Raw genomic sequence first — 27,711 nt, 5'->3', positions numbered from 1 at the left:
TATATTTTGTACACATTTTACAAACAACTAATGATATAAACATTAACATAGTTAAAACTAGATAATTAACAACATTATTTGATACATACACACGCGAGGTTGCTACATAATTAAGCCGATATCAAATTTAATGTAGCACTGACACTTTTGTACAGATTAGAAAAGATATAAGTAATCTGCGACAAAAACGTTACCTTTAACAATTTTATTAAATGGCCAATTTTATGTGACATTATTGAAAACACAGGGTCAATAGAAAAAAAAAGGTAACGAATAGTTTACTATCGTTTGATCGTAAAAAGTAATTAATTTAACAAAGAAATATCGCACAAGATCAGCAGGTTATAATTTGCCTAAAATTTAGATGTAATTTACAAGTGCGTTGTAATTTCAAAACATAGAGCTAAATATGAACAAAATTATATGTACTGTAAGGATACTTACTAAATCAAATCTGTGACATGTTTTATTGTTTTACTGTGTAAGTTTCGTTGTAACAATGTCGACAAAAACAACAACGTTTGCTGATCAAAACAACAAACGACTTCAAAGGACGCGCTCAGTGGGCTTTTTTAATACACGACCAAAAGAAGAGAGACCATCATCTCAGGTAAGTTTTAGAAATACTCGGCACACTCTTTGTGTTAAACTGTCATTATAGTTATGCTGACAATTACCTATCGGTTAAAATTATGAAAAGTATGAGTAATCGCATAATGCCTCTTTTCCGTTACTATATACATAACCTATGTGCTTACGTGGATCTTACATAAGATATAATAAAAATAAGCAGAAGCTAACTGAAGATCTTCCATAAACATTTGTAGTTTGACGTCTGGAAACTAATCAAAAGAAGCAATGTTGACAGTCCGTACTGCCTGGCCCTCCGTTATCGTAGTGCTATCTATCCGACCGCAGCACGCCGAGCCCACTCTACAACACCGGCAACTATACACCGTAGAAGAAAGAATACAGATTCGGCGATGACGTCGGAGAGCGATGGGCGAAGTTCACAACTTAGTCTACTAAATGACTTACATGATGGGGAGAACTTCTTTAAGGAAAACTACGATTTTGACGGTATTTTGCCCTTCTAGTTAAAACGAAATTTAAATGTTTTAATGACTGCAAACTATTCAATTCAAACGTTAACCATGGTTTACGGTCAATATATTAGGAATATAAAATCAACTATGAATTTCGGGCGTGAACATGGGTTACCGACCGTGAACCTATGTTTACGAGCATGAACCTACGTATTTACGACTTTGAACCTAGGTTTATGACCGTGAACCATAGTTTACGGACGTGACATGTATGGCAATTGTCCAATAATTACGTGATACCAGGTTTACGGTCGAAAAACTAGGATTAACGATCGATAAACTAGACTTTTCAAATCTATTCTGTCGATAATCCTAGTTTTTCGACCAAAGACGTAATTATTGGATAACTGGCTTACCGTGAACCACAGTTTACCGACGTGAGCCTATGTTTACGACCGTGAACTTTGGTTTACGAGCGTGAACCATAGTTTACGAACGTGCACCTAGGTTTACGTTCGATAAACTATGTTTCTGAAACAAAACTATGATTTTCGGTCGTTATCCTATGTTCACGAGCGTGAACCTAGGTTTACGGTCATAAACCCATGTCGTAAACCCAAGTTCACGATCGTTAACATAGGTTCACGTTCGTAAACTATAGTTTACGCTCGAGAACCCAGGTTTATGCCCGTAAACATAGGTTCACGCTCGTAAACTTAGGATAACAACCGAAATTCAAAGTTGAATCGAGAAACCTAGTTTATCGAACGTAAACCTGGGTTCACGAGCGTAAACTATGGTTTACGCCCGTTATCTTATGTTTCCGCTCGAAAATATAGGTTAGTATTTGAAAAAACTGGTTTTACGTTCGAAAAACCTAGTTTATTGATCGTTAATGCTAGTTTTTCGACCATGAACCTGGGTTCACGTAATTATTGGACAATTGCATAATAATGCCATATATGTATAACAATTTAAATCAAGTTCAAATAAGTTTCAAGAACGCAACTAAACCTATATGTGTGTCTGTAGATGTAAAATACATAGATAAAGTGTAGCAAATTGACAAAGAGGACATACAAACTAACAGAAGAACTCAGTAGGACAGTATGTTTCCACCTTTGAACGACCAGTGACATATAAATCACTGGGGACTTTAAAGTGGTTTTGGTACATAAACCTACACTATTCATTTCAACCAAGTTTCAAAGCTAAAACACACATTTAGGTAATTTCTTTACACGTTATAATAAGAATAATGCGCAGACTATATCCACAAGTACTCAACTCTTTTGTAAAACTGTAAGCGGCTCTGTCTAAAGAAAAATACGTTTTGTCCAAATGTATAAGGAATGGACAACAAAGCCAAGTGAAATATCACTAACAAGCATATGAGTCTGACTTTCTCCTTCGTCCAGTCAAAATCGAATGCAGAACAGAAAACATCTGAGTTACTACCTTTCAGATCAAAAACATAATTTTTTCATGAAAAAGTTTAAACGATTTTATTGTAGATGTGAGTAGGGGAAGCAAGTTTTGAATATATCTAAGAGGTGGAGTATGTGCGTATTAGGTTAACCTATATATATGATATATAGAATTGTAGGAAATTAATAATCCTTACTTCCTTCACTCAAAAGGAGAAGAGCCGCAAGAACCACCTCGGTATCCACACTTAGTGCACAAACCTGGTACCTATATACAGGAACTCTATCTCAAAGCCTGTAGACAATTGCAGATTCCGCATTCTTCATTCTTTTACAAAAGCTTGACTGGTGAAGAAATAGTCCTGAAAAGACAACGCCTAGGTCCGATTGGTATGAAAGCTTGTGCAGTTGCTTTAGTGGTAGGATATTCCTTTTCTATTTTAATGAATAAGTGTTACCGACTGTTAGCATAGAATAGCCACCTACAGTAATGTTTGGCTGTGTGCTCTATGATTGTTCTACTACGTTTGACATTAAAAGATATTTCATGACTCGGTTTAGTAATACTGAAAGTCTTGTCTACATAGCATCGTGTTAACATATATTCGTATTTCGTATGTTCATATAACAAATAAACTGTATAAGATACATAAAGGTTAAAGGTCAGTAATTCAAATCCTTCTTTGTTTCATATTAAAAACGACAACTTCATGTCGTCTTTACGTATCTTTAGAGAACATCACCTTTTCCTACACCAATTTTTCATGAAAGTTCTATCACAAATTAACGAAAAAAATGAAAAGAAAATAGGGGGTTGAATAGTTCCTAGTGAAATGCCAGTCAGTTGTGGTCTGCTACCCTAAAAATGGCGCATATTTGCTCTCCTCCGCGCAATAAACACCGACTTCCGGTTTCGATCTGCAAAACTTGCCATGTGGGTTGTATGAACATGAAAACCATCTCATTTCATGATGAATGTAATCTACTAGCGAAAAAGTGTGATTAAAACACTCGTTCTACATGAATTTGCGCAGAAAATGGGAAAATTAGGATCTATTTATTATGGACTTCTTTCGACTACACCACGGAAGCACATTTTCGACCGAATTACTGACCTTATTCCTATAAGAAATGTTTCTTATCAAATTTCACACCATTTTCATCTCTATTTCCAAGAAAGATGTAACACCAAACATATTGCCAAGTTTCATTGTGAAATTTCGAGATTTTAGAGAAATATAGACATTTAATAGAAGCCATCCCCTACCCATTTACAGGGCTAAATATTTTGGCCTTATGGACCTTTTATTGTATATTTTGGTAAAAGTTTCACTCTTTTGCATCATTTTTCACTGGGATTCTGAAATATCATTCATTCCGTCATGAATAAGACCCAGAAGGATGCATTTTGTGCATTTTCTGACATTCTGGAGACAAAGTATTGGCTTTTTATTCCCAGAAATCGCTGCTGAAATAGGCGCATCTACATAAAATAAGGTCAAAATTCAAAAAATTTCAAATTTCATTATTATTTTGCACTGGAAACACTCTTTTATATCATATACAACCGATTTATGGCTATAAAGACTAATTGCGATGTGTTCCGAGAATAGTCTTTTTTCAGCTCTTATAGGTTAAAGGTCAGTAATTCAAATCCTTCTTTGTTTCATATTAAAAACGACAACTTCATGTCGTCTTTACGTATCTTTAGAGAACATCACCTTTTCCTACACCAATTTTTCATGAAAGTTCTATCACAAATTAACGAAAAAATGAAAAGAAAATAGGGGGTTGAATAGTTCCTAGTGAAATGCCAGTCAGTTGTGGTCTGCTACCCTAAAAATGGCGCATATTTGCTCTCCTCCGCGCAATAAACACCGACTTCCGGTTTCGATCTGCAAAACTTGCCATGTGGGTTGTATGAACATGAAAACCATCTCATTTCATGATGAATGTAATCTACTAGCGAAAAAGTGTGATTAAAGCACTCGTTCTACATGAATTTGCGCAGAAAATGGGAAAATTAGGATCTATTTATTATGGACTTCTTTCGACTACACCACGGAAGCACATTTTCGACCGAATTACTGACCTTATTCCTAAAGCGGATATTGACGCACCAGCATGTTGTAACTTATTAGGAAAGCATAGAAGACAGAAGTTCATTAGATTTACCATTTTATTTGCTTTTAAACTATCTATTCTTAGTCACATATGAATAAACAACCTCAACGTACTACTCGCATACTATATATTATCAGTTTAGTATGAAGATAAACATCTTCAAGTTATTTGCAGGAAACTTTGAACATACATACATTAGATCTGACAGACAACAACCTGGGACCGGACGGTGCAAGATACCTGGCGGAACTTATAGCAGAAAATAACTTTATTAAACATTTAGTAGGTGTAGATTTTTCTCAATAATATAACACAATAAGACAAAAATTCCTAGAAAGAAATTAAATAATTATTGGTTTCCCCCTTTCCAATGACTCAATACACATGTAAATAAAATTTGTCGAATAGACTTACCTGTAAATTTATCCTCGTTTCCATGCATTGTGATACAGATAATATGTTAAACAATAATGACTTCTCATGTGTTTTCTGTACATATTTCCAGAATGTATCAAGTAATGCCTTAGGTTATGAGGGAGTCCGTGTTCTAGCTGATGTTATTAAGAGGACAGACACCATAGAGACCCTTAATTTATCTGGTGGGTACATTATATAAATATACCCTATATATTTGTTGTTAGGGTTCATCCAACAAATTGTATAACATCTGAAGCTCTCCTCTATCTGGGTTATTTTTCTTATTTGTCCCAGGTAGACTTTTGATGTGCGTGAATGCAAATATTAGCGTCTATGTTTGTAACTGTGTATCTTGGATATTTCAGACAATGGTATTGGTGACCGACAAGCAGAAGCTGTTCGCCCAATAATAGAGGTATACTAAATAAAACGTCATGAGCCAATGGTTAAATGATTGTGTGAAATTATGTAAATTCAACAAAAGCCCCAAGTAGGAAAACGTATCATTTAAGTCCGTAACTCTAGTTATTGTACCTATCGTTGCAACCGGCGGTTATAGATACCTGTGACTCTGTAGCTGAAGATTTTATGTAGTTCGAGTCTTATGCAGTTTAGACTAAATTATAGCTAAGCAGGATGTATAAAATAGACAAGATGGACAAAATGCTTGTCTATGGTTGTCTTTTCTCCAATAGGACACAAACAAATTGAAGAGACTGAACCTTTCACACAATGAGCTGCGGGATGAAGGTGGAAAACTTGTTGGAGAAGCATTATGTAAGTAACCATCATACCTATATTCACGAATTCTATGTGGTGCCAACATTAAATAAAAGTAATTATTTTGTATTGACTTTTGATTAGATGTTGGTTGATGACACTGACTGACACATCTTACGCACCATTTTCCACTTTACATTTCTTACGAATTTTTATAAAAGACAAACACGTACTGAGTAAGTCGAAGGAAGAAATAAAACTTAATGAATAAATTGTTTTACAATAGAAGTTGTTGTTGCTAACAGTTCTCCTCTATTCCAGTATGGAGTGACACTATAGAGCATCTAGACCTCAGCTGGAACCATTTACGAAGGAAAGGAGTCATTAAAATTGCCGAAGCTCTTGTTGTAGGTTGATAAATGATGTCATTGGCCCAAATGATTTTCATAGTGAACACAGACGATTGAAATTGTGTTTTATTTATTAAATGCTATAACTAAAACAGTGATTCAGCGTTGACTGAAATGAAAATAATTGCTTAGGGTTCTGGGTATTTCATGAAATAACTCGAGCCTCTTTTTTTATAATTCCTTCGCATCTGAAATTCGAAGAATGATTTAATTCAACGACAAATCAACTTTCTGGATATATTATTTCTAAACTTTATAATCAAATAATATAGTAACAAAATGTTCAGAATGAAATGCAAAAGAAATGTAACTTACATTTGTATTTAAAAAACGAATTCTGATGAATAACTTGAAATACAGATAGTTGATAAACCTGACTGGTAATTACAGTATTTTCTTACCACTGCGTTCGCCTGTCTTTAAAAAGAATAACATAGAAAAAGTGAAAACTCCACATGACCATGGACGGTAGTGGAAATGCATGCTACCGTCCACGCCCTCTAGCTATCTACATGTATCATTAAAGATCAATATTGTATGTTGTAAGGGACTACATGTAATTCAAATGTCATAAAATTTCATTACATTTGTTGTACATTCTTGGAACTTTTTGTATTTAATTCTTTGTATTTTATGTTAATAGTGCATTTGTTTTATCATATGTATTTTGCTTTTTGCTTAATGTCTTTTGAGAGTGTTCCAGTCGACTCATAACACTAGTTGGATAACGATTGCTTATTAAGGCGTTGTCTGTCTATTGCAGAAAAATATTGGTCTATCATCACTGAACCTCTCTTGGAATGGACTCCATATGTCCGGTATTACAGCACTAGCCAAAGCATTAGAGAAGAATTCCACCTTAACAGATCTAGATGTCAGCAATAACAGGGTAGACAAATCATGCCTGGACAAACTGTGTGTCAGTCTGAGGAAAAATAGTACATTGTCAACACTGAAGGTGTGAAAATACCTTCTCTTTCGTTTCTTCTGTAGAATTAATTAATATCTTCTTGATAATTTTATACTTCATTTTATTTTGATGTGGTATTGTCATAAAATAAAAAGTAAAACTCTTGGATGATTAAATTTGAACCGTTCGTTTACAGATTGGTCAGAATCCTTTAAAGCACGAAGATGCAGTGACAGTTTTGACTTTCCTCCAGGAAAACCCTTCCAGCGGCTTAAAATGTATAGACCTGAGTGTGAGTATTGTTTAACTGTTCAAATATTACCAGTAACACTGCAATTATTGGCTGCTGTGTTTACGGTGAAAATGAAAGAAGAGAATGAGGTTAAAAGAAACTTGCATCACAATAATAAATTGCGAGAAGACGTGAAACTGCTAATCGCACTGTTCTTCTTATCCCCTCCTATATTTTCACATTTAATCAGCTTATACATTTCTTACTTATAATTAAAGATAGTTGTACAAAACACTGTCTTGCCGTTTAAAAAATACCATTGATAGCATTTATGAACCGGTCAAGCGCCGATAAGGAAAACAGAAATCAAACTCAAAATACTCTTCTTTAGGACATCTCTGTCGACGAAACTTTCCTAGCAGTCCTAGACGACCTGCAAAGTGCAAAAGAATTGACAGTTAAACGTGGGAAACTACGGGGACACGAAATGACCATTCATGATTACGATGAAGGTCTGCTTTTGAAGGAAGATTCTTGGCATGTGCTAGAGGAGATAAGTTACGTACTAGGAGTGAATATAGTGAAATTATTTATAGGTATCTTATACATGATAATATCAGTTTTGTAAATAAATTTTATGAAATTAGTGAAATGAATAATATTAAACAGCAGTTCAGTATATCTTACATCACTAGTCTCATTCGTTAGCTCTGTTTCAAGCGTGAAGATAACTTTTATTAGTTGAAAGGATAAGCTAAACTCATCATTTTAAGGCACGTGGTACATTTTATGACGCATAAATTCAATACACTAGATGCTTTATTTTTCAGATATCTCCGATGAACTTCATTGCTTCTTAACGCCAGACCAATTAGTAAATGGACTGAAGGTAGTGAATTTCGTTACAATCTTTGACTTTCATTACCATATGACAATAATGAATACATACTTAAAGAGATAATGAAAATTTTCTAAATTGTTTACATGTTTTAAGGACTTTCGAAAGCATCGTCAAGAGGCTGATTAATTGACTGAATCAGTACATTTCTAGATACTTTTTTGCTAGTTGGCGACATAATAAAACGTGTAAAAATCTTTTTAAAATTCATTGGTAATAAACAGACTCTTATTTGATAAACAAACGCTAATAACTGTCATTTTATTTTGGTAAAAATTTTAAACTTACACAATAATCTTTTATATCGTTGTGGATTTTATAACAGCACCACTAATAAAATGCGCAAAAAATATAATAAATAAGCAATAAAGTTGCTGTAAAATGTAACCAATAAATTTGTATATATGATATATAAGCAATAAAAACACAATTTGCGTTTATAATAATATGTAACTTAATTTTGGTTGCCTAGATATTAATGAATCCCTTGAGTGACAAAAGTACAGATATTCTTGTCAAAAGGCTGGACAGAGATGAAAAGGGATACGTAGATTTCAGGTATTTTAGAGTTTTCATTTTACATATATTTGTATTTTTTCCGCACAAGGTGTCAAAACAACAAGGATATACATTCAACAGGAAAAGGCTATATTCCGAGAACACAGTCCTAATGTTTGATTCATACATTTTCTCTCAATTTTCATGCGTATCCAACACCAATTTTGTACCGACACTGTTGAAACAGTCATTGGATTACTTCGCGCAGATGATACTACTCCAAAAAACAGTAATCGAGTGTTTTTCATCAGTTTAAATTGTAATTTTACCCAAATAACAACACTACATTGTTCTTTCAATATAAAATTGAATATATTTATAAAATGCCTCCTCTGTTATTCCATTGCAGTTCAAAACGCAATGCAAATAAGAGAAAGCCATCAGCAAAAACAGGAAGGAGGTTTTCTGTCATAGAAACTCTGCACGAGATAGGAAGTACGATGGTTGACAAGGATGAACATGATTCCGACGAAGAAGACCCTGTAGAGAAAGTGCCTGAAAATGCATCAGAAAGAATTCGGAAATGTTTGTTTAGGGTGATGACTAGAAGAATGAATGGGAGTACAGTGTACAGAAAAGATGTAGAAATCATGAGTCAGAATGGTGAGATGATGTTAAAACATCAGATCATAGATATGTTGCTTCAGCCAAAAGAGACAGAAGACAATATATAAAAATGAAACCAGCTTACTCCAAAATGATCCCAGAAATTACATGTGTAAAGGATTCTAGTATATAACTTCCGCAGTTTCCTGTTTCTCAGGATAACAGACTCTTTACACACGTCTTAGAACTATTGCGCGTTGGAAAGATACAGTTTCGCAAATGTTCTGGCCAAGTGTCAACATTATAAATAAATACTAACAAACATAGAATATTAATATAACTACAGTGATTATTATAGAAACTCCAAAGTACTAGTACTTAATTTGAGCTTCGCATCAATATTTGGGCTATGAAACACCCTACAAAATAAAGTATAAGTGTGGCATACAGCACTAACCTACTGTGTCGCAAATATTGCAATTACTGGCTTATCGGCAATGATATTGGCGAGTTCTGCCCAGAGAAAAAGAATGGAGGAAAATGAAGAGATGGCATATTAAATAATAAATATGTCTTTATTTTCTATCAAAATTATGGGAAGGTGGGGTTTTTGTTCTAAACATTTCACCCAGAAAAAAAGTCAAGAATGATTTTCTTGTCATTTGTAGATGAGAGCGAAATATGTTTATAATTGGTGACCACTGGGCAATAATTAGGAGCAAACTAGTAAATATAGACTTACCGGGTATATACAGAATAAACGTGCGTATGCTTTGCGAGTCTCTGGTACAACTAACAAAGCCATGTCGGTTAGGTTTAGGTAAGCTTCTAAACATATCCTTCTTATACGCAGTGATCATGTAGAAATAGTATGAATATGATGGAAAGTATTAGAAATAACGCTAATTGCTATGTTCAGGATATGTTATGGTTGTTCAGTATGTTGCCAGGAATACCACTCAACAACGCATTACAATACACTTTTCGAGAGGAAACCATGCCATTCGCAAGGGATTTAGTGGCATAACTGGCAATCGTTTCCTTAAGGTAATTCAGATATGACCACATCCAAGCATGCCTTTGTCTTTGACTCCTCGTTTTCAAGGCGACGTTACAGTTTACGGGTCCAGCTCTTCGGAACTTTAACCGTCTGTTAAACTAACCACCTGTTTAAATTTGATTCAAAATATTTGTGGGAAATACTAGTATGATTTTTTATTTTACTGTAAGGAATTTTACTGTTTATGATACTTAACTCATCAATTTGATTTTCTAAGTCTTCTAAAATGTCGAAATATTACCCTAAACCGACCTTTAGATTAATCGTCTGTAAAAGTTTCGAACAACTATGTCCTATCTCTTAACTTTATGGATATTTTATCATTTTTGTAATTAATGGTAACAATTTGACCAGAAAGATTTCTAAATGCCATGTCGGTATCGGAATGAGTTAGCAGAATTATAACTAAACTGATAGCTTTATTTTCCTTATGCCTGTGTATTTGTTTTATAGAACGTCCTAGAGTGTAATTGCTCATTCAGTCTTTGAAAGAACAATCGGCCGTGTCATGTGTTCTTTTATTATACCTCACATAAATGTCCAATGCAAATTTCCTATTAGTTTAACTTGAATAATATATCATATTCCCCAGTGATTTTATATCACATGCGCAAAATCGTTATTTTCAATTTCTGCGCAGGTGTTATGATCCATATTTTCATATCACATGCCCAACAGCGTTATTTTGTTTTTCTGCGCATGTGATATTATTTTTTCATATCACCCGTTGAGAGATTGATACTTTCGCATTGATTAAAAGACTGAGTCGATACATTTTCAGACGAGGCGCTTATATAATTATACTTTAAGACTGAATTACCATTTTCTGGTGCTCTTGCATGTGCAAACAGGGCCGAAATTTCTTATTTATGCTAAGTGCAAAATATTTCGAAAACAATTTTTATCAAATATTGAATCGAAACTACCACTGTAAGTTTGGAAATGATCTAACTAAGAAAATGAGTGCTCACAATTATATGTTTCGTTTAGAAAAAAGAAAGTTATCGCCATTTTTCGAATGCTACTGATTGACGCAATATTGAAATATTAGAATAAATATAGGGGTCAACGATATGTAAACGTCTCGACTAAATCTATTAAAAAAAAATCTTCATTATTTGGTTAGTAATTACTTTTAATGTTAAATAAGTTATGTTGATTTTCCAGTAAATGCTTCGACTCTTATAATCTTTCGATATAATAAAATAAATATTGCATTCCTGAGAGGGTGATATGAAAAATGTTCACCCCTCGAAATATGAATATAGACCTCGGCTGGCGCCTCGGTCAATATTCATATATCTCGCGGTGAACATATTTCATATCACCCTCTCAGGAATGCAATATTTATATAATAACATCCATTGACGTCCTCCCCAAAATACCGATACCCCATTTACTCAAAAGGCTAATAAAAGCACGTGCACTATATTTGCTAAGATTGTACATTCTACATTTTATCTCATGATATATCGCATGTTTGTATTTAAGGTTCTTATTAATTCGCATACCTAATAAAGAATACATGTAGCGTTTTCGTCAGAAAATTGCTGTAGTAACTGGTCACGTATTAAGTTTTTGATAAAAATCTGCGTACCGACAGAGATAGTTCATATAAATTCACTAACTTTTAACATGCGAGCCGTGAACTTTGACATACCATACATCTTGTTTAAAGTGACTGTATAGCCCGTCGGTATGGGTGTCTGGCCTAATTACACGGGCAATCAACCCATTGTCCTCATGTAAATTCATGAAAGGAAAATAAGCCGTGCCATGAAATGTACTGTAGTGCCGTAACGTAGTAGTGATATCAACATTGCAGGAATGGTGCCGCCTGAAAATGATATTGCTTTCATTTGAGTTGGGTAGTACAGATTTACTTATAATATTTGAAAGTCGAAACTAGAAATTGTCCATAGCAGGAATGATGGATGCCCCCGCAATATGTGATGTTAGGCCACTGAAGTGCAAGTCCTGCGTGTAACGCCAGTAGAACATGTATACAGAAGTTTTAGACCGGAAAAGAAAAATGACCGGAAATATCTATTTCACCTTTAAATATGATTAAAATTTGCGTTGTTTTCTTGTGGGAAAGTTTGTACCAAGTTACCAAGTTAAACCTGACAAAATGTTTGACCCTTTATAGGGAATCGATCCTACCGATTTCGAAGCGACGAAAATCGGGATCGATCCCTCTACTGTAACATGCGATATACCGAATGAGATATATACAATCGAATTAAAAAATGTGTACTTCCGGCACGTGCACAGAGCGTCTGACTTCGGCCATGATTTTTTGGAAGAATATGCCTTTTCCTTGTGCCTAATAAGCTCGATAAGTATGAACTCGGAACTAGGGGTGAGGTAACCCCGAGAGAAACCTAGAGAGTTGAAGACAGAAGTGCTGGGCCATTTGCACTCTCTTAACGAACCACAGCACCATGCAATATAGCTATGACTACACAGCCATCCGGTATTCTACAATACGGTGCTGAATCTCTAAGGTTCCTCCAGAGGGATTCAGTGCCGGGTTCTGAGTCTCGACAGAGTCCATCCACAGCTACTGGGGTCCCTCCTTCTATCCACAATAAAAGCACCTAGTGAGCACAGTTCACATAAATAAATATACCTCTCCAGAGGGTGCGCCTATCAAAGAGGCGGAAATTACCTGTAATACAATACAATATGGGCAGTGTTGTTTTTATTTCAAAATCTTTAAATTGATATGGAATCGATCCTACGCGGAACGACGAAAATCAGGATCGATCCCTCTACGGTAACATGCGATATACCGAATGAGATATTTACTATCGAATTAAAAACGTGTCCTTACGTGCTGTCATTAGACAGTTCTTTTCAAGTTGAAGTCGGATTGACTCCCGATTGAGGCAGTGGCTTATTTCATATTATGTGCTTGGCGGGAAAGCGGGAATATGGATGAATGCTCGTGTCAAATTATTTGACTATCCTTTTATGTATGTAAAAATACAAAAGTTATAGACCGGATAAGAAAAAATAATGAAGTAAAACTTTTGACCTCTAAGTGGGGCCTTGATCATTGAGCTTAGGACTACAACTAAACGGTAACAACTCGACAGACTCTCTAGTTATACGTTGAATGTTTGTGCAAAGTTAAATGCTTATCAGTCCATACATACATAAGTTATAGATCGAAAATTTCCGACTTCAAACTTTTGACATTGGCTTTTCATCTAAGGATCTAGGTATTGCATTCAGTAGATATTGTGTCAAGTTATTTGAATATCAATATGTTCATATAAAAGTTAGAAACCGAACATGCATAAGGATGACAAATCGTTAACCATCCATGCATGCTTTCAAAAGTTTTAGAGCAGACAAGAAAAATGACCTTAATTAAATCTGTTATCTGACTTTTAAGCTCGGGGTGTCTATTTATTTTTTATGATAACTTTGTGCCGAGTTAATTGTATACCCATTCATGCTTAAAAAGTTTGAGTGGACAAAAAAGCTTGTGACCCTGGCCCATAAACTTTTAAAGATGCACCACGAAATAACTGTACTCTTTTGTGTTCCATGATGGTAATTATACATGATTTGCATGAAAAAAATGAGCCATTCAAGTATCTGGTTACAGAAATTGACAGGGATCGATTAGATCAAGATAATGTGATTAATGTCAATACATTTTATTGAATAAATGGTACTTGGTGCATTTAGTTTTGTTTAGAACAAATAAATAAATTGTAAGATAGTTATAATGAAACAACTAGTTCTGACCGATCAAAGATCAACAAAGTCCATTTTTGAGGGTGGGAGGGTTTTTGGATATCCTTGGACAAGTTGCTGAACAGACTTATTATAACGGGCTTTAAAATAGTCTTTAAAGTGCAGTCAAGCAGATCAAAAACAACTCTCTTACGAAAGATTTATCAGAGATTTGTGAAGATCTTTTTTTTTGGACAGGGTGTGTGTTGGGTGGAATTGGGGTTTACGTCACACCGACATAAGTATAGGTCATACGGCGACTTTCCAGCCTTTGATGGCGGAGGAAGACCCTAGGTGCCCCTCCGTGCATTATTCTATCACTGGCGGGCACCCGAGTAAAACCATCGACCTTCCGTAAGCCAGCTGACTAGCTTCCTCACATGATGAATTCAACTCCCCGATAAAGGTTTGAATGGGTAAGAGATTGTACGTCAGAGACTGTTGAATACGTATCAAGTGGTTTAGAAGTGTTTAAATGTTTCTTTGTTGCTAACTCTGGTGACCTTAAGCACAGAAACATTGAACAAATCTGAGAATAGCTCATCAAAGGATGCTACAAAATTTGGCGAAGATCCTCAATACAGTTCAAGGGGCCATCGTGGCCGAGTGGTTAAGGTCGCTGACTTCAAATCACTCGCCCCTCACCGATGTGGGTTCGAGCTTCACTTTGGCGTTGAATTCTTCATGTGAGGGAGTCATCCAGCTGGCTTAAAGGTCGATTGTTCTACCCAGGTGCCCGCCCGTGACGAAATGATGCACGGAGGGGCGCCTGTATGACCTATAATTGTGTCGGTGCGACGTTAAACCACACCCCTCCAAAAACAATAAAAAACAACAACAACAAAATGCAGTTCAGAAGGCCATTTTAAAGTAACTGTACTATTTTGTATTTCCGTGATGGTAATTATACAGGACTTGCACAAAAAAAAGAAATAAAAGTATCTAGTTACAAACTGACGGTGAAAACTATCAGAGAAAACAATGATATGTTAATTTAGGCCAAACTTTTTCTTCAGAGCAAGATATTAGCAGTTATTTGTCTGTTTCTTTAAAAATATACTAAAAAGACAAATAAAAATAAGTTTTCAAATGAAGTCGTTAACACACATAATACTCAGGAAGGGCCTAAACTGTCCACCTTTCGCCTTGTAGTATAAATGTATAACACCAGTATCATCGGAATGATTTTCACGAAGTTCATGTGGGAGGAAAAAGTAGGTCAGTAGGTTGTGGTGGGTCTTTAAACTATTTTAGGTGGTTGGCAAGTCAAGCAGAATCACTTAAATGCGAGAAGAATCCAGCCAATGATGATTCAGACCAAGCTTAGTGAAGACACATCTGTCCTTCCAAGGTTTTCTTTTCTATTTCTGAAAGGTCTATATACAAGTATTCTGCATACTAAGTTCAGTGGAGATCAATCAAGTTATTTCAATATTTTTTAACCGTCGGCTCCTAAAAGTGGACAAATGAACCATTTGAACAAAGGAAGGTGTTTAAACAGTATGCAGCAGATTTCGTGAACATCCATCCATGTAGAAGTCATTTGAAGCTTTTTTTCTATTTTAACTCTGGCAGCACTGAATATGTGTTAAAGGAAATCATTTGAACAACTCAACAAAGGAGGTTTATGCCAGAATTCTACAGACCAAATTGATGTAATTCCGAGCAGTATAGCTCATCATGAATCTTTTTTTTCAGGTGTGCTAAAAATACTGGACAGAGAACTTCCAAAACAAAATGCAAGTCCACTTGATAATTATGTATACAAGATACATTTGAACTGACGAAAACTGCTGCTGTTGAGGGTAACAGACAGATGGCCACTTAAAACACAACAGGTTGAGGTGGAGCATAAGGGGCACAAAAATAATTCAACAACATATTCAGGAACAAATTTTATTTTTTGAAGACTTAAGTTTTAACAAGTTTGATCATGAAAATGCAAAGCAGCTACACATACAGTATTACCATAAGAATAATTATATTATTGTCATACTTTGTGTAATAGCCCAGCTTTTTTCACAATACTGGTTTTCAACATTTAAAGTTGTGAAAATTATGCAATACAACTTTGCTATGAGACATAACATAAATATTATTAATTTTAATATTGTAAAGTAAGTTAGGATTTTCTGCAGATATATATATTTACTCATCGCATGTTATTCAACTGGCTTAAAGGTAGATTAATCTTTATTCTAAAAGGATAATTCAAATTTATCATTCCTAAATTCAGAACACTAAAAAAAAAGTTTGGAAAAAAAAAATAATGATAGAGAAATAAAGGTTTAGATGAATGTATCTGGGTGGCTATACTCATCTTAATAGACAACACTTTTTTAAACCAACTAGCAAAGCAACACTTTTAAGTCATTAAATAAATCTACTACTCTGAATTACTGAAATCAGTCTTAATTATATGTTGCCTTAAAATTGTGTTTTACCACTAAAATATTAAAAATATGCCCATAAGTATTGTCTATGTCTATTAGACAAAACCTGGTACATGTATTTTACCAAGACATGTACTCACATGTTTATCACTGTTGCACTATTTTACTTTTTTCTGTACATTAGTATAATATTTACTGAAATAGCCAGGTATAAGATGAGCACAGATATGATAAAAACAATTATTTTACTTTCAAAGAACAAAACAAGAACAAATTTAAACAAAGAAATAGTCATTATCAACAAAATAATTGGATAAACTTGAGGAGGTCATATGTAACAACAAATCAAAATAAAATAACTAAATCATTAACAAAACATATATAACAGAGTAATAAATAATTGAATGTTGTAATAAAATAAATGCAATTCATTTTGTATCATATAAATTCTGAGCAAACTAACTGCAAGGCAAAGAAAATAATGCTTAGTTTCTGAGGATGTAAATTGTGCAAGTACTATCCTCTCTAGTTCTCTATATAATGTATGTTGTTTCCAGCTAAAAACTGTAGAAATAAGTTTTAATTATAATTCTTTGTCACAAAAGATAGAAATATTTTAGATGCTCTTTTTGTAACTGAGTCTTTACAAAAATATAGTTAAGAAGAGTCATGCAATACTGAAAAAAAACTGTAAAAGACAGCTATTTGAACCTGGAAACTAAACATTATTTCTCACAGCCTAATATTATGTCATTTAACAATAAGGTTGACAGAAAAATGATTTTTACACATTACACATAATCAGAGCTCTGGTATAAAAGGAAGGTTCTTTAAATGACTTTAATAAAATCGTGCACCTTTAAAAATATTCTTACTTTGTACTAAATCTTTCACCAAAACTTGATTTATAGCTCATATCATTTTTAAGACAGACCTAGATTTTACTTCAGGTAAACCTAACCATGGTGGTAATTTACATGCCTGCTACCTGGAAACATGTGTTTTAACGAAATTAATGACATGCTACTGTCTTCAGTGACAACACTGAAGTTCAGTTTTGATGGAAACAGATGTGTAGTTAATCAGATAACTAAAATTACTTTGAATAAAAAGTAGTGACATCCTGACCCTTTTAAAACATGGCTAGCTCTGTTGTATCATTTAAAGTCAATAAAACATGAAATAAAATCCCTTCACCAAACATTATAGAATTAAAGTAATAAATTTAACTTGAGTTCTTGCTACTTTGAAGCATCCTGTAAACACATTTTGAAGTATTGCTGATTTCTGTGTTTATTTTTTTTTTATTTAAAAAAGTATATTTTTAGTGACCAGGCTGTATTAATCTTGTGACAAAGGTTGTGCTTGCTTCTGTACTCCTACACAGCCTTAGAACTAATTTGTTTCCACTGCTCCAAGATACCACAAAGTAACAAAATCACAGGAAAAAAAACACATTTAGAAAATACAAAATTTGACAAGTAAAAGCAACCTATATGGTCATAGAAATACAGGTTTAATGACTTATCATAAATGACAATCTGTATTGAACAAAGTCACCATTTAAAACTCACTTGTAAGTTTAATCATCATACACATTGTCTATTTTTTTGCATACGAACACAATGAATGATATATTTTACTTCTGTAGATGCTCAATAGCACACATGTGTAACAATCAGAAAAGCTGAATGTATGAAACACAGTATCATTTTGTGTATGTAACTAAATTAGATGTAAGCTGAAAGTTCTAATGGTTTATATTTTAATGAGTAAATCAGTAATTTATGCAGGAAATATCGATGTAAGCTGAATGCATCATGAATGAATAATGTATTTTCAAAGTGTTCTATAACACATTTCATATTATGTAAATAAAAATGTTGGCCTAATGTTCGAGTCTTATATATGCAATGGTCTTATACCGCTTTACAGAATATTGGTGTAACTTGAGTGTACTTTTGGTATGAATGAGTGTCTAAATGGATCATTAATAAAATCAGTGACTTGGTAAATTTTGGTGCAAAAATCAGTAATTTACATGTAATTTTTTATAAGTTAACACATACTTTTAAGTCAAAAACTGGTAATTTACATGATGATTGTAATTTTCGAACATAAATCAGTAATTTACATGTGATTTTAGTGCATAAATCTGTAATTTACATGCAAGATGTATGTATGAAACATGAATCTAAAATTTACATGTTATCTGTAATTTACATAGGGATTTCATATCATTTCTGAGCAACAATGACAAGAATATAAACTCTGAAGATGACTAACAAATGGTAAATAACTTATCATAAATGAAATAAATGCATTAGTGTTTTAAAACAGTTCAACAGCATAAAATGTGAATACATAATTAAGTAGAATTGACAGTGACGACAATATCTCAACATTAAAAACAACTACAAATTAGTTAAAGAACACAAATGATTTCTAAATGATTGTTTTTAAATTCAAAGTATTTACAATAAGAAGGCAACTAAAATAATTAGCTGGAATTACTTCAATAAACAAAAGATCAAACAAGAAATTCTAAATTCAAAGGTGAATGCGAACATGTAAGCTTAAAACATCTACTTAAAACTACACAAGAACAACATGTATAACCTGCAGCTAAACCATGAATGTGGAACTAGTTTGGGGAACTAAACAACCCCTCAATACACATCTAAGGAGAATTTTTATCTATAAAAATGTGTCATCAAAGCTTTGACAACAAAATCACCCAAAATATTTAGCCAAAGTTTACCAAAAAAGATATACAGCAAAAAAAGTAACACTTTTATAACCATAATTTTGACTATCAAAGCTGCTTCTCAAATTCCTGTTGGGAAAATATTCAAATCTGGATTCTTCTTCTGCACACTGCTGTTAATCTTTATTCTAAATATATGTAGGATATAAATGGCACTTTTGCATTTTATGATTACTAAGTCCTTGGCATGCATGTGACATCTACGTGATTTTCTGCCTTCTAAATGTAGTAATCATATTTACATGAAATATGCAAGGAACACAAATGATCAAAATACACTACAACACTTTTGATGTGATTGATGATGTAAGGCACCTTCTGTCATTATAAAATATATATTTCAATGAAAAAGTGGAGATTCCATCTCAATCAAGAAGCAAGGACATAAAAAGTTTAAGATGTCAAATGTCGAAAAAAGTCTGATAAATAAAAAAATCACTCTCAGAGGTTCTCGAGTCACAGACTTGCACATATACTGTGCGCAGCACATCCAAAAATAAAATGTATCAAAAGGAATGAAATAACATTCAAGCCATGAAATAGCATCTCTTCCATTTACTCAAAGCCCATGTAAAACTACAGCAGGGGAGAGAGAGATACTTGGTACAATGGCCTACATAAACTACCTATAAAATAGGGCAAATAAGTAAAATGTATAAAATGGTCATGGTGGGAAAAATGAAGTTTTATGACCCCTTTCACCAGTTTCGTTTTTATTTTAATATCCAGTGACTGCTCTAAAGCAAACGTAAATGTGAAATAATCAAAATGGTACGTAAAGAAATGTGCAAGCTCTCTAAGACATGTATAAATATCCGTGGAATAGCAGTTTAACTGATACTGAGCACCTTGTAGACTAGAATCTTGAGACAATTGCTCTCTAATCATTATTTGTAATGATGACAGAATTATAAACTTGCAAAACATCAATGGCAAATGACATCAAACAGTTGTGTTTACTTATCAAAGCATAAACAAAACTCAAAACAGTGTAATAATTAAAATAAATGCCATCTAATGTATGCCTAAACAAGACTTCATCAACAAACTCCTCTCATCTGAAAAAATTTCACAAGCTTAATAAAATGACAGGATGAAAATATTACATGTTCTAGCTAATTACACTTCAAAATCTCTCCAGTGTCCTTCTTTTGAACAACCTTATTTCATAGTCTCTTATCTATTTGAAAATAGCCATGACAAAATGTGTAAAACATTATTCACTGAACAGTATTAGCATGAGCAAGAATATACTTTTGCACAAATCATCAGGTTATTACAATCATATTATGTGATTTTAAGATTTAACTTGTTTCCTTGAAAATCACCAAATATAACATGTACTTAACATGTGCAAGTAGTGACAAAGTTTTAAACAAACAGGAGCCTTTCTCTAGTATTATGTTCAAAATAACCTAAAAGTTTAATAATTATGCTCTAAAATGACTTTTCATACTATTTTTATACATAATTGACTTTGATCTTGTAAAACGCTACCTGAAGCATGAGAGGAGTTGTTCTGTTTTTTTTTTTTTGCAATTAAGCGGACTATAAAATAATCAGTAATAGAAACTGAATGTATAAAGCCCTAACCCAAAATCTGATGTTATTACTTTATATTGACTTGCCTCAACAACTTAAAATGAAATCAATTATTTAAGTACTAAATAAATTTTCCCTGTCTAGCACAATATAAAACGATATGCAACAACAAAATAATTTGAGCACTATTCAGTTTTTTCGGAGCTACTAAAAGCGTAAAGCCGAAACAATAAGTTTGGTATGACGTTTATTGGAGATACATAACTGTTTTTGAAGCAAGTCAGTTTATGTTAGCATACACATGATATACAAGGGCAGCACTTATGATTGTACTATGCCAATAACATTGTCTGCACAACTATGCTGTCTGCATGGCTTGAACCTGGGTCACCTGTGGTGGCATACTACAAAGCTGTGGATAGGTTCCGTGTCCTGCAACTCCATTAGGTGGTGGAATGAAAGCCTGGGCTCCACTGAAGGAACCGGGACCAGCATAGTAGACCGGGCACGAGACAGGATATGTGGGACAAGCCTGACCTGTGGAGAGAGTAGGCATGCTATATTTAGAACCATCACCATAGTTAGTGCTAGGATTAGATAAAGTATTTGGATGCCCTTGGCTCCCATCACCAGAGTTAGCTTGTGCAAGAGACTGCGGTGTACTGGTATATATATTTTGTACATTAGGCGGATACACTATACTACTATCTGGTTTACTGGTAGAAGGGTACATACCGTATGGTACATATTGCACTGGTGCATTCTGATTACTACAAGCAATAATACTTGGGTCATGCATAACTGAATCACCTGGAACAAAACACTTTGCTTCCGGATTAAATCCGTGGTTTTCTACATTACTAATTGTACTACTTGTTTCAGACCCTGACTGAGTTTTGTTGTATTTACGGTAAGGTTTTGGTGGCAAAAAAGGTATGATAATTGGCTCGCCTTCACACCTGGATTTTTCTGCACTCAAACTATTAAGCATTGACAAGAACTTTGGGGGTATATCTTTTATCGGTTTGACAAGTTTTAAATTACCATACATATAATATTTCCTTTTAGGTTTTGGTTTTGTCGGAACTTGAAACTCACTTGTAGAGCTTATACAACTAGAAATATCATTTTCATCAACTTTAGCAATATAACTGTCAAGTTTCTGTTCAAGCTCTACTGTCGTTGTTCCGATATTATGTTCCTCCATTTCCTTACAGCCATTACACTGAGCGCTACTTGCGCTATCTGAATCACAACCAGAGTCATTGCTATCTATTGACTCATCACCCGGAGAGACAGTCTGAGCTTTATTCGGGGAAGTGACCGGAGATTCCGGAGGAGACTTCCGTTTACCAATGGGCGAGCCTTGTGGGAAAGTAGTAGGTATGTAAGGATGATAGTGGTAGGTTTGATTTGGTCTGCTTCCATTTTGCTCAGTTTGTTCATTGGTTGGCAGTTCATTTTGTGACGAATACTGAATGGGAGGAGGAAGAGCAAACTGACCACAGATGTTGCCGTTCACTTGGTCCTGGGTAACAACTCCATTTGGCGGCACCATGGGAGCCATCTCCACTGTTGGCCACATCGGTCCACCATGACTGATCAACCTGTAGTTCTGGAAAAAAGGAAAAGAACCAATTAATCTACTTGTATTTTTCAACCACAGTCAGTTACCAAAGTCTTAGTATAAACTTTGACAAGAAAATCTTTTAAAAGTTCTATTTTTATATGCTGCATCATTAATACTTCTAATTTAAACAAGTTACAATTATGCAATTTGAAATTTGAAGGAGACAACAGCAATCAGTAAATGTCATCATGTACATGCTTCTAGACTTTATACAATAATCCTAACAATGGAATCCTTGAATGCCAGTAAAAATAAGAAAATGATACTGGAACTCTTCATGTAATATAACTAGTTCTTTTAAAAGAAACCAAAGTGGTGAATTCAATGCTTTAGATGTTGTAGCAACTGTTTTCTGTTATAGAAGCCCTTTTTATGCAACAAAATATATAGCTTAAGTGAAATCAAAATCAGGACACAATAAATCGATAACTGTTCATATTTTGAAACTAGAATAGTTTGTATTGAAAAATGAAATAAAAGTTCTCTACTAGAATGGACATTTGTCAACTTAGGAACCATATTTGTTAGACTAATATATACTGATGTATCTACAACAATTTTCAAAATAATGTAACAATCTATAAATCTGGTTTCATGAATGAAATTATTGTACACTGAAAATCAATAAAGGATCTATCTTTTGAAATTGATGGATGGACAGAGATGAAAGGAGGGATTTATATAGAGACAAAATAAAATGACTGTATTTTCTACATACATGTATAACTTACTATTCCCAGGTTTCATGATAAATCTCTGTTAACTTTTAAAGTTATGACAGATTCCAACATATGTGACTGACAGAAAGCAAGACAAATGAACAAACAGACGGACAAACAGATAAAACAAAGTAGTGTGCATGCTCTCCACATTGTCTTCAGCCTATTTATGAAATTTTGTTTAAAAACTCACTTGTACTTTTATGTCAATGCAGAATCCACATGTTTATGTGTAAATGTTTAAACCTATTGTTGCCACAACAATAAAATAAAAGGACATGAATGATGATCCATGTATCAAGTTTTATGAAAAAATGTCTTGTTATCGCAACAATCTCGCTGCCACTTTTTAGTCATATTTTACTATTTGTTGCCGCAGCAACCAGTTTTCCAAAGCAACAAACGAAATGGATATGCAAATTCTCCATGTACCAAGTTTCATGGGGAAAATAGCTTATACATTTAAAGTTATTGCAGGACACTACTTTGTGTGATGGACTGACACACTGGGGAGCAAACTTCAGTCCACACCAGCAAAACACTCATTGGAAACTAATAAGAACTGCATTGAAGAATATTTTGTAAATATAGAAATTATCAAGAATGTATGTTAATTTATTTCAAACAAATTTAAACAGATACAGTAATGTGCAAAATTTCACCCAAATGTTACTTATGAAAAGAAAATGTATTTCATATCCCAAATAATTCTAAATCCACGTTTTTGTTACAAAGTTATCCCAATACAGTAGAGAAGATATTTCTACTTCTGCTAAAAGATGTTGTATACTTCAATCTTAGCAGCATGCATCCCATAAAGAAATTACTAAATCACATGTATGCCAACAAGGTGGAACTGTCAACTTACAACATATTGTTTTATGCAGGTTTCATTCAAGACTGACAACTTTTATAAGAAAACATTTGGTGAATTTTCTTTCTATCAGAATCCCACTTGAAAATTAAAATCAAGGGTTAAAAGAAGGTAGTAACAGAATACTTACCTGTGTGAACATTTGCTAAAATATTACAAAATGGTAGAGTTCCACCTGGTTGGCAAGACATAGTTTATCTGGTAAATACCAAACAAAGGGCTTACCTCAACTCCTAAATTGAAGAAAAATCTCAATGTATTCATTTCTGCAATAAGGAAAATAGATGTCCTTGAACAATATGAGTTCTAATGAAGATACAATCTACATCAAGACATTGTATGTCAACATTAATAATATAAAGCTCTCAGGTCAGCATTGTGTTTCCAACATGCCTTTATAAACATTTTATTACACATGAATTTATAAAAATTCAATAATTGACTTAATTAAGATGTACACTGATAATAGGTATGTCCCTAGGCTATGTCTAAACCTGTGTTTTTAAACACTTTTCTCTGGCAAAATAGGGACGAAATATTAAGAGTGAAATATATCTGTTTTCTCCACAGTGAAAAATATCAAATATTTTGTTTGTTTTACAAGTAAGATAAAAATATCTTTCACTCATGAACACCACATCTTACTTTTTCATTCTTGGCTTGAAAATACTACATCAGATTCCGGTGCTCACTCAAGAAAGATATTACAATCTTACACAATGAAATAAACAAATACCCTGTTTAAATAACCTGTTGTTATTTTATACGTATTGTTGTAAACTACAATTATTTATAAAATATGTAAAACAACTGAGCAAAATATTACATTAAAATACCAAGCTACATAGGAAAAGCTTTACTTCCTAGGCTAACAACTTTTGTACATTAAACAAAATGTTGGTCTGTAGATGTTCAAACAGTAACTGCTGTAGAAGCTGTTGCTTTGATATGTTCAATTTACACAGCTGTTTATTGAAAAAAAAGGGATGTCTGCCTTTAAAGAACAGTGCATACTCTTTCAAGATGTCTTTAAGAGAGGTAATTGTACTGTAATTATGCAGTTCTAGTTCATTAGTAACCATATAATTTTGTGTCTGAAATAAATGTTACCTGGCAAGTCTTTTCCAGCTACATCTTGTGAGGGGAGGCAATGCATATTGACATCCTTCACTGCTATGCTCTCTAGGTATGGCACACAGACACAAGAATATGTCTGATTAGATGTAGGCACCAGGGAGTTGTACACATATGGGCTGGTCATAGCACCTTGAGGTAACATAGCTGGTACCGGAGGAGCATAACGTTGTAATACACCTGGTGGTGACATCTGAAATAGGATTATTCAGCAATGAATAGAAGAAATTGACAACACAAACATCGAAATTACAAAATATATGTAAAATGTTAAATATCTTGAACAATGTCCTTTTTCATGTACTCACCCAGGCCCTATTCTCATCATTTTGGGAATGCCACCAACACCAGTACAATTGAGAAAACACCTCTGTAATTTGTCTTAATTGGGATTAATGGAAACTTGTCAAAATATACTTGATTTCTTTTTAGATAACATTTTAAAATGTATAGTAGTATATTGATAACTGTTTAGTAATTTAATGAGGAACAGTTTAGAAAGTAACAAGACTTGCTGAAAAGCAAAAAAATCAAGAGCTGTCTCCATAGGATGACACATGCCCCCGATGGCACTTTAAATGAATAGTTATGGCCGATGTTAGAGTTTAGGACCTTTGACCTACGGAGCTGGGTCTTGCGCGAGACACGTCGTCTTACTGTGTCACACATTCATGCGTAGTTATTTTAAAATCCATGCATGAATGACAAAGATATGGACCGGACACGCCCATCAATGCACTATCATGAAAAATGACCTTTAACGTCTAAGTGTGACCTTGATCTTTGAGCTACGGACCTGGGTCTTGCACAAGACACGTCGTCTAATTGTGGTACACATTCATGCCAAGTTATTTGAAAATCCATCCATCGATGACAAAGATATGGACTGGACACGCCCATCAATGCACTATCCCTTAATGTCTAAGTGTGACCTTGACCTTTGAGGTACGGACCTGGGTCTTGCACACGACACGTCGTCTTACTGTGATACACATTCATGCAGTTATTTGAAAATCCATCTATCGATGACAAAGATATGGACCGGACACGCCCATCAATGCACTATCCCTTAATGTCTAAGTGTGACCTTGACCTTTGAGGTACGGACCTGGGTCTTGCGCGCGACATGTCGTCTTACTGTGGTACACATTCATGCCAAGTTATTTGAAAATCCATCTATCGATGACAAAGATATGGACCGGACACGCCCATCAATGCACTATCCTTTAATGTCTAAGTGGGACCTTGACCTTTGAGCTACGGACCTGGGTCTTGCGCGCGACATGTCCTCTTACTGTGGTACACATTCATGCCAAGTTATTTGAAAATCCATCCATCGATGACAAAGATATGGACCGGACACGAAAAATGCAGACAGACCGACGGTTCAAAAACTATATGCCTCCCTTCGGGGGGCATAAAAAAACCTAGGCAGTAAAAATGGTTTGGGAATTTCAAGTTCAGCATTGGGAAAAAACATGATACTTTTTTGCAATGGGATTGCCTCGTTTTATGGGTGGTAGCTTTATAGGGAGAAAAAGCCTTCTACCCATTTGTCTGCTGATATCATAGGGAACAAGAGCTGTCACTAATGGTGACAAATGCCCCCGCAGCACCTTGACCTTTGACCTGGTGACCCCAAGGTCAGTAGGGGTGGTGTACTCATAAAGTACTATCAGCAAGTAAAGTTTGAAGGTCCTGGGTGAAGTGGTTCGCGAGTAAAGTGCCTTCATGCAAAAAGTTAACGTTGGCCCCTGTGACCTTGACCTTTGACCTGGTGACCCCAAAGTCAGTAGGGGTGGTGTACTCAATAAGTACTATCAGCCTGTGAGTACTATCAGCCTGTGAAGTTTGAAGGTCCTGGGTGAAGTGGTTTGCGAATAAAGTGCCTTCAGGCAAAAAGTTAACGTTGGCCCTTGTGACCTTGACCTTTGACCTGGTAACCCTAAAGTCAGTAGGGGTGGTGTACTCAATAGGTACTATAAGCATGTGAAATTTGAAAGTCCTGGGTGCAGTGGTTCGCGAGTAAATTGCCTTCATGCAAAAAGTTAACGTTGGCCCCTGTGACCTTGACCTTTGACCTGGTGACCCCAAAGTCAGTAGGGGTGATGTACTCAATAAGTACTATCAGCATGTGAAGTTTGAAGGTCCTGGGTGAAGTGGTTCGTGAGTAAAGTGCCTTCAGGCAAAAAGTTAACGTTGGCCCTTGTGACCTTGACCTTTGACCTGGTAACCCCAAAGTCAGTAGGGGTGGTGTACTCAATAGGTACTATAAGCATGTGAAATTTGAAAGTCCTGGGTGCAGTGGTTCGCGAGTAAATTGCCTTCATGCAAAAAGTTAACGTTGGCCCCTGTGACCTTGACCTTTGACCTGGTGACCCCAAAGTCAGTAGGGGTGGTGTACTGAATAAGTACTATCAGCATGTGAAGTTTGAAGGTCCTGGGTGCAGTGGTTTGTAAGTAAAAGACCTTCATGCAAAAAGTTAACGTTGGCCCCTTTGACCTTGACCTTTGACCTGGTGACCCCAAAGTCAGTAGGGGTGATATACTCAAT

At 34.7% G+C, this 27,711-nt stretch overlaps 2 protein-coding genes across 3 annotated transcripts in view; one reads left to right on the top strand and one right to left on the bottom strand.

The window, feature by feature from the left end:
* Window positions 1–407: 407 nt before the first annotated feature.
* LOC123558779 (uncharacterized) lies at window positions 408–11,912 on the top strand. The gene is made up of 14 exons (XM_045350645.2): window positions 408–610; window positions 828–1,080; window positions 2,687–2,892; window positions 4,772–4,879; window positions 5,103–5,196; window positions 5,380–5,429; window positions 5,710–5,791; window positions 6,056–6,141; window positions 6,908–7,102; window positions 7,251–7,346; window positions 7,678–7,882; window positions 8,117–8,175; window positions 8,657–8,742; window positions 9,092–11,912. The coding sequence occupies exons 1-14, from the start codon at window positions 500–502 to the stop codon at window positions 9,414–9,416; spliced, it is 1,956 nt and encodes a 651-aa protein (XP_045206580.2). The 5' UTR covers window positions 408–499; the 3' UTR covers window positions 9,417–11,912.
* Window positions 11,913–15,980: 4,068 nt separating this feature from the next.
* LOC123556454 (OTU domain-containing protein 4-like) overlaps window positions 15,981–27,711 on the bottom strand; it is a 104,349-nt gene continuing 92,618 nt past the window's right edge. The window contains exons 15-18 of one of the 2 annotated variants that reach the window (XM_053542675.1): window positions 25,134–25,350; window positions 24,249–24,289; window positions 22,304–22,415; window positions 15,981–21,337 (exon numbers count right to left, since the gene is read on the bottom strand). In XM_053542675.1, the coding sequence (XP_053398650.1) occupies window positions 21,159–21,337; window positions 22,304–22,415; window positions 24,249–24,289; window positions 25,134–25,350 (549 nt within the window). In that variant the 3' untranslated portion in view covers window positions 15,981–21,158. Of the gene's footprint in view, window positions 22,416–24,248; window positions 24,290–25,133; window positions 25,351–27,711 lie in introns of both variants that reach the window. The other variant, XM_053542674.1, reaches the window with a different exon arrangement.

The sequence above is a fragment of the Mercenaria mercenaria genome, chromosome 5 (assembly GCF_021730395.1).
Source record: "Mercenaria mercenaria strain notata chromosome 5, MADL_Memer_1, whole genome shotgun sequence".
Lineage (NCBI taxonomy): Eukaryota > Metazoa > Mollusca > Bivalvia > Venerida > Veneridae > Mercenaria > Mercenaria mercenaria.
The sequence above is the reverse complement of the archived record's forward strand: the minus strand, read 5'-3'. Positions and strand labels throughout refer to the sequence as shown.

What these genes read in the sequence shown, in the direction of transcription:
- LOC123558779 (XM_045350645.2), top strand. Translation starts at nt 500, where the DNA reads ATGTCGACAAAAACAACAACGTTTGCTGATCAAAACAACAAACGACTT. An exon ending in CTTGTGCAGTTGCTTTAGTG is followed by an intron (nt 2,893 to 4,771) that starts GTAGGATATTCC and finishes AGTTATTTGCAG; the next exon opens with GAAACTTTGAACATACATAC. An exon ending in GTACATTGTCAACACTGAAG is followed by an intron (nt 7,103 to 7,250) that starts GTGTGAAAATAC and finishes GTTCGTTTACAG; the next exon opens with ATTGGTCAGAATCCTTTAAA.